The sequence below is a fragment of the Apis dorsata genome, unplaced genomic scaffold, assembly GCF_000469605.1.
Source record: "Apis dorsata unplaced genomic scaffold, Apis dorsata 1.3 scaffold_230, whole genome shotgun sequence".
NCBI classification, from domain to species: Eukaryota; Metazoa; Arthropoda; class Insecta; order Hymenoptera; family Apidae; genus Apis; species Apis dorsata.
In genome coordinates, this window is record NW_006263512.1 from 30,403 (window position 1) to 40,978 (window position 10,576).

At 37.5% G+C, this 10,576-nt stretch overlaps 1 protein-coding gene and 1 long non-coding RNA gene across 2 annotated transcripts in view; one reads left to right on the forward strand and one right to left on the reverse strand.

Annotated features, from left to right (window-relative positions):
* Window positions 1-819: 819 nt before the first annotated feature.
* Window positions 820-10,576, reverse strand: part of LOC102679994 — an 18,829-nt gene continuing 9,072 nt past the window's right edge. Inside the window, exons 3-9 of the mRNA XM_006615661.2 lie at window positions 7,146-7,445; window positions 6,511-6,735; window positions 6,065-6,373; window positions 5,612-5,911; window positions 5,134-5,439; window positions 4,682-4,984; window positions 820-1,034 (exon numbers count right to left, since the gene is read on the reverse strand). Of these exons, the coding sequence (XP_006615724.1) occupies window positions 892-1,034; window positions 4,682-4,984; window positions 5,134-5,439; window positions 5,612-5,911; window positions 6,065-6,373; window positions 6,511-6,735; window positions 7,146-7,445 (1,886 nt within the window). The 3' untranslated portion in view covers window positions 820-891. The remainder of the gene's footprint in view (window positions 1,035-4,681; window positions 4,985-5,133; window positions 5,440-5,611; window positions 5,912-6,064; window positions 6,374-6,510; window positions 6,736-7,145; window positions 7,446-10,576) is intronic.
* Window positions 1,023-3,277, forward strand: LOC102679910. The gene is made up of 2 exons (XR_004150493.1): window positions 1,023-1,595; window positions 1,783-3,277. It is a non-coding gene; the product is annotated as an uncharacterized LOC102679910 (long non-coding RNA).

Below are 10,576 nucleotides of genomic sequence, written 5' to 3' on the forward strand. Positions count from 1 at the left end.
TAATATTAATTATAGGAACATCTTGTATTAATAAAATTTATCCATATAACGTGATAAAGAAAAAAAATTTGGAGAAAGAGTATAGAAGTGAGAAAGAATTCTTCTCGAGGAAATAACACCAGGAGGAGGGGACATTAAATAAAGAACAGATAAAATTCTGAAGTTGAAGAAAGTTCGACCGACCGAAGAAAACTGGACCAACAACGTTCAAAGAACAATGTCAAAGTGGAACTTTGAGAGCGATTCTCAAGTCAGTGATTAGATCATAATTTTACCTATCATTCTATCTTTAAGGGAAAAAATTTTTGTTGCTTTAAAATAAAAAATGAAATAAAATATTATATATCTTCTGTTGTAACCAAAGAAAAATTTATTACAATCCTAACTCTCTTTGCGTTCTTGCTTTCTTCTCATAACACGAAAATCTTTCTCTTACAGAGAATCCTACCTATTATTTTTATCCAATATAAAACTATTTACCTTTTTCGAATAATTAACAAATAAAAAAATATAACGCACCTTCCAACAGAAGGTTATCCGATACACCACCGATTATACCGAATATAGTAGCCAAAAAAATAAAAAAGATAATAATTCGCGTATCTAAACGATTCGAAGCGTTTAAAAACCCATATTCCCCTCGTTCGTTCGACGCGTTAAACGACCATTCAGCGGGAATAATTAATATTTCCTCTCGCCTCTCGTGATTAATAGGGACGCAACAGTCGCTCGATTTCCATAATTAGCGTATTAACCATTGGAACATGGAACGCGCTGCTAGATCACACGCTCGATATTGCGCGAGGATGATAAAAAAAAAAAAAAAAAAAAAGAAGAAGAATTTAATTACATAAACTTTTAACTTTATTAATTTTAAATTCAAAAAAGAAGTTACCTTTTTGTTCCATTCTGATAAATATGGATTTTTGGCGCATGAATCCAGTGGCACTGTACTTCTGATAACATAGTTTCTACTTTGCACGAAAGAGTAACCATTTGATGGGGCACAGCCCACAATACCACAGTCACTGGTTCTAAAAATCATTAATCTTTTCTTTATTCAGTATTTGGTTTAATCGATTTATTCCCTTTCCTATCCCAATCACCGAAAGCGATGATGATGTTCCTTCGGTAGTGAGAAATTCTTCCATAAACATATATTGATACATGTGCATTAATTGTGCACAAGCAATTTTCATGTGATATATTTTTTGTTAGATTACAGTGAGAAAAATGTGTCAATGTGTAATGTATGTTGTATGGCATAAGGTGTATTATCTTAATTATTATCTTAATTAAAATATTACATTTCTATTATACAATGTTTTTAAAAATATCATTTAATCAAATAAAACATTTTAAATTTATTTTTATGATAGAAATTTGAGTATTCGGTGTACGTGTATTTGCATTAAAGACGATGGGAATCAGAAACAAGTTGCAATGATGTTTTCGTATTATTATTTATTTAAAGAAATGGTTTACAATGCCGGAGAGACACTCAACGCGCACGTACGATCCACCGATTACACCTCGGTGCAGATTCTTGAATTGTTCATGTTGGAAACTTAACAGTAACTCAATGGCACACGAAGGTAGGTAATTAATTAGCTTCGAACGAAAGCGTTTGATCATTGCACACGATCTGTACCGAGTTTCCTATGAGTTGAAATTTTTCAAATTTTAATATCGTTAGATATTACTTTTGTATTTTTAATAATTATAGAATGGTTCAAACAACTGATTCAAAGTAATTATTACTTATTAATTATTATTTTGCAGGTGATCGAGTGACAACAATGAAAACGCAATATTATCCGAAACGAAGATAAATATTTCAAATGGGACGCTTAACAGTAAGAATTGTCTTAGCGTTAATTTTAACATGTGGCTGTTATATATAATGAGCATCAGCAGTAAAGTGGATATCGTAGTATTCTAATAAAAAAAAAGGACCTGTTTCTTCGTGAAGTTTTTTTGTATTGTCATCGGCACGTTGACTTCTTATTTAGCAACACGTTGGCTATGGGATCAGCCAACTGATTCGTTAACGGTTCCGTAACGAGTCTAATCATTATTAGCACACTGGAGTCTCTTAAACGATTTATTTCGCTTAACAAATAAATATTCTTAGTCTTAAACATTAAACTTCTTATGTGTAGTCTTTTTAAATAATTACTAGCTAATGCGTCTCGAATGCAACGTTACGTATTAAAACGAACGAAGAACGCGAACGCTCTTTCCCTGGTTACTTGCAGCAGGGCAATCTATTCTGCTGTTCGTCAAATTGTGTTGAATTAATCAGAATCACTTTGAAAAAACTTTCAAATCCATCGATCATCGAGAGAGAGAGAGAGAGAGAGAGAGAGAGAGAGAGAGAGAGAGAGAGAGAGAGAGAGAGAGAGAGAGAGAGAGGGAGAGAGAAGAGATAAAGAAAAAAATTTTGAAATGAAATCTGAAATGTAAATTAACGGAGTTCGATGGCGAGCGTTTTTTCAAAGTTCGAGCACTTTTCCTGTCAATAGTGACTTTCGACAATAAATAATACAAAGAATGACAATAAATGTAGCCAGAGTGCTCGTGAAAAGGCTTACACACACAATACGGTTTCGCGTACCTATTAACGCGGCTACTAACTATGCTAAATGCGAAATCATTTGAGCGTAGACTTGCCGTTGAGCATATAAATAAGAAAGGGTGAATGACATTGAGTGATAGATGTTATTTAATGAGATGTGCTTCTTAAGCGTGCCATATCGACGAGGATAAAAGAACATTACGCTTGAATGTTCGAAATATAGTTTAGTGAGCACAAAAAACGTATTTCATATAGACTTTAACGAATAAAAAAAAAAAAAAGGATTTAATCGTGTGGATGAAATAATTATTATTGATGGAACAATATTGCCGGATGTGTTATTTAACACGTTTCTTTTAATGCGTATTTTAACATGTGTTTTGCAAGAGAAACGGACAGCATTATTAATCGCTCATTAATTGTCAGGCTTCGGTTAGTCCCGAAATATAACGATCTAATAAATCTTTGCGAAGATTTAGCAAGAAATTACGAGGAAAATAATAACAGATGCGATAAAACGATAAATTAGGAGAATCTAATGCTAATCGATGCAAATGCGTTGTGTACGGTAACAGTATGCTAGGTAACAAGCAAGGAATGCTATTCTTGTTCACGAACGTAACAATGGATTCCTCGCAAGAAACAAGAAAAGAAAATGCGAATATAAAAAGTCGTGTTTTAACAGAAGTTGCAGATAAGTAAAAAAAAAAAAAAAAGAAAAAACAGACTTTTTTTTATCGTCTGTCTACCTCTTTTACAATATATATGTATATAAATGATTAATTCATAAGCCATAGAACGAGGTAGACATCACTATGAAACTTGAAATCGTCATATAGAGTCCATCACCTCCGCGATGCCTTCACCCACAACAGTCTTCGAAGAACTTACATGCGATCTATACTAAGATTGATGATGGATCATTATTTTCGTTCTTGCTACAAATTCCTTTAATTGTGCCTGTGCGGCCTTCAATTGTACACTCTAAGAGACTTTGTGATACATATGACAGCGCGATCGATTTCGCTTATCGTTTTGAAAGTTAGCCACTGTTTCTCCATGTATTTTCCCAGTGACGTTTCTTTTGAACGATATCGATCACAAATACTAATGTTTGTTATACGATACATCATGTATACATTGCAAAGGATGAGTCACATTACTATTAAGTATCCAGATATATTTGTGAAATATGAATATCGGAAAAATGTCATTTATATTAATTTTTCTATATATCTATGTATTTAAAAAAAAAAAAAAAAAGAACAATGGAATTTTAAAATTTCTTCATTTCTTTTTCTTTTTTTTTTTTTTTTAAAACAAAAAAAAAAAAAAAAAGGGATTTTTAAATTTTTTTTTTTTCTTTTTGTTTTTTTTTTTTAAAAACAAGGAAAAAAAAAAAAATTAAAAATCCAATGTTATTTTTTTTTTTTTTCTTTCCCCCACCTTCTTAAAAAAAAAAAAACAAAGAGAAATAAATAAATTTTAAAATTCCATTGTTCTTTTTTTTTTTTTTTTAAAACAAAAAAAAAAAAAAAAAGAACAATGGAATTTTAAAATTTATTTATTTCTCTTTGTTTTTTTTTTTTAACGAAGTTGAGTGAAGCAAAATGAGCAATATTAAAAGATACGCATCGCTATACTGTCACAACGATCATTAATATTATGGTTTCGTAAGAGAAAAATCTTAGTGACGATTATCGTTGATTCATCAGAAAGAATGCCATCATTTTACACCAAAACAACAGAATATTCCTTGACGCTCGTTCGTCGTTTCAAGAAACAAATTAAGATTTTTTTTATCGTGTCGAAATATTTCTTTCTCGACAATTAGAATCTTTTCTCGCTGAACTATAGTTACAGTTCAAGTCGAACGACTCATCGTTGTTTTGCTATAATATATGTATACATAATGTACGCTCATGCTATACACAGTTTTGGATCTATGGCCGATCGACGACCACGCCTCGAAATTACTACGAGTATCGCGAAGCGAATAGGTCGACCACAGATCCGTGGAATCGATGAACGATTTGCTTTCTCTACACCCTCACCCGTGAAAGGAAAGGAATGCCGTGAATCCGTCTCAAGATTCAATGATACCTGGTTCCAGGAGACTCAGCTTGGCCGGAGGTGCGTCCGTGTAGTTTTGTCTGCCGCGTATTCTGGCACCACAGGTCCACAGTCCTTCCTGTTCCGCGAGCGCGTGCGTCAGCCTGACACTACAGTCTCTGGCCTCGCTTCCGGCCGCCGGAAATTGCTTCACCACTACCGTTGTGTTCGAGTTCACCGGCGTCAGGGACCATCGGCACTGTTCCACGGCCGAGGAAGTGACACAATGGAGAAAAACGCTTCCACCGGCTGTTATTTGGATGTCTTTAGACAGCTCTGAGAATTTTACGTCGTCTGGAAATAAAAAGTATTGGAAATTATTAAAATAGAAGAAGGGATCTGAAGAAAGGGTCAAAGAAGAAAGAGTTAGTTCAGTTGGTGAAGAGGCCTCGTTCCCTTGTAGACAAGAGGTGGAGGAAATTGAAGGACGAAAATAAAGATACCTTGCTCGAATACGGTGAGTTTGGCGTACGGCGAGGTCAATATCGTGTTGAGGGAACCGATCGACACTTGACAGGCCCATTGACCCTGTTTTTCGATATACACTTTCGGAAATGTGAACGAACAGTCTCTACCAAGGTCGCCATTGCTTGGATATTCTTCAATGACGATCTCCGGTTCGTTTCCGTGAAGCGGTTTCCAGAACCACGTACACTTCTCCACACGGCTGCTTGTTACGCATTTTAACATGGCTTCCGTACCAACCGGTACGGAAGTGTCCGTCGGCATTTCAACGAAGTTAACTTTGGCTGGAACAAGGAACAAGATGAATCTAATGAAACACCGAACGTGGTGTTTAATTTTTTGCTTTTTTTTTTTTTCAAACAATTTTCCAAGAAATATTGGATGAAGAACAATTGAGAAGAGAAAGATATTTCTTTCTCGATTCGAAACGAATTTTTCCCCCTCCCCAGTTTATACCTGTGGGTAGAAGGCTAACAGTCGCGGGTGGTGCTTCGTGCAAAATTCCATCTGGTGACAATCGAACACCGCACGTCCATAATCCTTCCTCCTCGTACAAGATATTCTTGAACCTCACCGAACAGTCGTGATCAGCGTCTTTGTTCGGATTGAACTTCTTCACTAACAGAGGTTCTTGACTCGAGTTCGAAGCTTTCCAAGACCATTCACATTGTACTACCGGCTTGTTTACCAGACACCTGAGAAGCACGGATTCGCCGGATGCCACTTGAATTCCTCTAGACAATTGTACGAATTCGACTGCAAAAAACAAAATCAACGCCCGTTTTTTTTTATCGCGTTACGAAATATTTTACAAACTTCTTTCATATACACGTGTGGATACCCGTGTATATAAATTGCAAGCAAAAATGCGACGAGAATTTAAATTTCGACTTATCCTTCTTCTCTCACCTTCCGAAATAAGAAATCGTATGGGATTCGACTGCGTGAAGGAGGAATTCGGATCGATTCTGGCACCGCATGTCCAATATCCTTCTTGCTCGGGCAACACGTTCTTGAATTTAATACTGCAATCTGTGCTGTCGTTGCCGAAAGCTGGGAATCGCTTCACCTCGAGGTTCCACGGCTGCGATTGGTTCAACTGCCGCCAGGACCATTGGCATTCACGGACAGGTGATTTCATCTGGCACATTATTTGCGCCGAGGATCCTGCTGGGACCTCGACGATGTTATCAAGCTTCGAAAATACGATCAGGGGACCTAGACATTTATAAAAATATTAACATTAATATCCGCCCCTGTCCGCTCTTCTCTTCGCGTTTTAATTATCGCAGCCGATGGATAAATTTCCAAGGAAGAAATTAAAAAGGATAGAAGAAACAATCAACATTCCATACTCTGGTGCTCATTAACGATGCTCAGCTTGGCGGGTTCCGTGCTGGTGAAAGGATCATTCGTGGAAGTTCTCGCGGCGCAGGTCCAGTATCCGGTCTGCTCGTGCTTCGTACTCGAGAATCTTACGGAACAGTCGTTGCTATTGTTCCCGAAGGCAGGAAATTGTCGTACCGGCAACGGATTTGTAGTCGGCGTGGTTGTCGTCTGAATCATCGAGACCGTGGTGGCTATAAATTACAAGAGGAGCTGATAATTGCGCGGGACACATGAATGCCGCGGAAAACAAAAGAGCTGTATCGAAAGATTGACTCATCATCGAGCTTGTATTTGTCGCGATCGAAACAAATAGAACGGTATCATCCGTCTTGATCTTTTTTTAAATCTCGATCTCAACAACAATCTGCGATATATAAAATCAGGACGAAGCCATTGAATGAATTCTTTCGATGAAATTTTCCAAAAAAATAAATAGGCCCCTTCGTTGGAGCTTTTATAAAACTCATGCGTTAAAGATTCGTTAAAGATTCTTTTCATTCAAATCATGAATGAATATTTTACTTTCGACAAATTCTGTTTGCAATTCTGTTAATTGCAAAAAATATTTTCAACTGTTCAAAAAATTGTATTGATAACTAACTGGTCGCCGGAGTTTCGCTTATATCCGGTAATGGGAGGTGAACCGGAGGCAAAGGTTGCCAGGACCATTGGCACTCTGCCACAGGATTAGCGGTTCTGCACGCTAGAAGCACGGATGAGCCGAGTTCCGTCTCTATGTGTTCTGGAACGTCCACGAATATCACTGGACTCGGCGGAGTTTTCGTTCCTGGCAAGATATCGTCCATCGAGTGACCCTTGATTTCGGGATCGATAGAGATCGCGGTGATCGTCGTAGACTTGATCGTGGTAACTTCATCAGTCTCTTCTGGCACAGGTACACCTGTGCGAACAGATAATCAGAACGATTAACACAGAAAGTTAAATATAATTCAGTATATAAAATATACGGAATTTATAGTCCGTTATAACGATATTATAACATAGTGATGTTGGAAGCGCGTTTAGTAAGATCGTGGAAAAGGAAAGTCACATATTAAAATGGCCCGTGTGAATGTTGCTTCATAGGTCGTCAAACGTGTTTGAAAATTCCACAAATATTTTAAATTCCACGACAATGTGGTATCAACAATACGATCACGTCTCTTTAAATTGCCAACTGGTCTTACATATAAAAGTTTTCGGAGATATCGTCGAACGAAAGGATTCGTTATTGGAATACGTTATTGGAATTTAATTGCGTATTTAGTTTAAATAATTTTCCCGGCCCGATACAATATATCTGTTGTATCGTTTGGATCATTAATACAAGAATTATTCGGTCGGAATTTATTGGAATTATACATTCGTGACGAAAAATTGTTTGTTCGAGACTTTTTGATCAGAAGATTTTTTGCAAATTTTAAGAAAAAAAGAAACGAAGATTCGAGCAAGCTGAGCGTTTCCACGATGAGCGACTTCGTGATCCGAAGGAACTCGGTTGAACATATGTAGGACACATCGGGCAGGAAGCTACGACAGTCACGTAGACAATCGCCTTGCGTCGCGCGTCTCTGTCGCCATGTGCAAATAGAACCAGGGACGGATCGATAATAAAATATTTGTTAAAAGGGGGAACCACAAAGAATTAGCGTTGTAAAACTCGCCTCGATGCGATGCGACAAGAATACCAAATCATCGTCCAATTCTGTAACGAGTTGCACGATCTCATTGGCAATCTATCGAGTTTCGATGATTTCTTCGTTCCTTCGTTTTCTAACACTTTCTTTTCGGATTTTTTATCTTCGGGTTTCATCTTGAAAATTTTTACGACCGCGCTGCATCATCGCTGGGATCTTTTGGACGAGTTAAAAGGACGAGTTAATAATTAAAAAAGGAAAAAAGTTTTACTCGAAGGAGAATTGCAGCCGTATAACAAAATTCTCGAGGTGGTAATTTTCGCGAGGTGGTATCATTAATTTAAAAAGCCGCGGCCATATTTGTCAGCGGTGGACGATCACGAATAAATTTCTCTGAATGAAAAAGTTAACGTGTGCACCGTTGTTCCACACTTTCTACGTGGCCACGGTATGTAACACGCGTCCATGCCGAACTTGGTCCTTGGTACTTATTGTCTCGTTACGTTCGCCATGCGTGGAGCTCGTCCTCAAGACGAGTAAAGGTGGTCGCTGACACTGGAAGGTCGTTTCCCACTTTACATTGACACACTCATCGGCTCTGTGGTTTTACGAGGATACGTGTTGCTTTTGCATATTGGTATATACGTATATTGGTAGCTGCTAATATAATTTCATTACATCTGTCGTTTATAAACTTCAAAATTTATAGCTTTCGCGTAGGATAAACGTGAGATATCGCTTTGCTTCCTATATAGGCAAAGCGCTGATGACAATGATGATTCAAACGCTGCTTGTGCGATTACATCACACTGTATAATTTACAATGACTATTATTGTACAGTGTGTCTAAACAGATTTTATAAATGAGCAATAATAATTTAACGAAAGTGGATTAGATATTTCTAAGAATAAGATTTTCTTTTATTCCGCGATATTCGCGAAATAATAATATACTTATTAAGGGCTAAATTAAGTGAAGTTGAAGAGTTAAGAATAATTTAATAAATAAGAGAGAGAGAGAGAGAGAAAAGGAATTTTAAAGGGGAATAAATCGAATATCCGAGATTTTCGTTGAAAAACTTTCACTCTGAATAACAGTGATTTCCATACAATATGATTATTAAGCCATCATTTCCTTGTTTCTCGTTTTTATCGAGTATTAAATATTATTTTATGTGTTTTAAAGTATTGCCTGGAACTGTGACACGGCTACTCGGCATCCTTCATCATTTGACTTCGCGGTAGTGAACCGTGAGAATTATTGCATAAGGTAGTATCGTGTGTACAGGTGATACCAACTGATGTAATATTAATAAATCCAACGCAGTATACGGCTTTGGCCAAACTATTTCGCTTCCGTTCCTCCCTTAAATCAATTAAAAAGTTTTTAAATCAGTTAAAAGAGATTTGAGTAACCTTGTCACTCGAAACAACGAACATTATCGTATATATCGCGATATATATTGAAATATATATATATTCGTAACAAAATTATTCGAAACGATAGAATAAAGATGAGAAAGAACGAAACGGAAGATCGTTCCCAGCATCTAACCCAGGTCGAGTTCATTCAGCCAGTCCAAGGCCACCATTTACTTTCTTCCATACTTTCTTACTTTCTTCACGGCGTCCTTGAATACTCCGCCACGTAATTTTCGATCGTTGCCCGCCGCGATTCATCGATGTCCTCTCTCTTTCTCTCTCTCTCTCTTCGTTTAATTTTAAATCAACCCGTGTATCCTTGATACATTACACCGCGTATTTAATTTACATATTTCTCCTTCGATTCATTCCCTTGTTCTTACCATTCTACCATACGATACTACCCACCCGATCTTTTTGTGGGTCGATCGGTGGTTTTAACGGTCGATTGGCCGCAAGTGGATAACGACGCCGATTAAAACATCGGCATTTCGAGAATTCGAGCTGCCCGTCCCGGATGTATCTTCCCAGGTATCGCCATGACTAATTCCACAACAATGGAATCCCATCCCGAGATTATCGACCGTAAGAGACAAGGCCAGCCATTTCTTGCGGCCGAGGAGGAGGAGCGGCTACGGGAGTTGAAGTAGGGAAAGGAGAGGAGAAAAAAGGAAAAAGAAAAAAGAGGATTCGACTTGGAGGAGTCCGTCTCGAGTCGAGGAGGATTTCGTTCTTGCAATTAAGAAAAAGTCGACGATAGACGCGCAAACCAACGGCCGTTAACCCGCCATCGATGTCTCGAGGAGGACAATTAGTGAGACCAGCCGATTTCTTTTCCCACGTAGACGCTACGTTGTGAAACTCAAAATACGTCCGCTGGGCGTTGCCTTTTCCGTTGTGAAAACGACAACGAGATCCTCGTTCCTTTCGACCAAATTTCTTTCTTCGTCGAAAGAAAAAAAAAAAAAAAAAA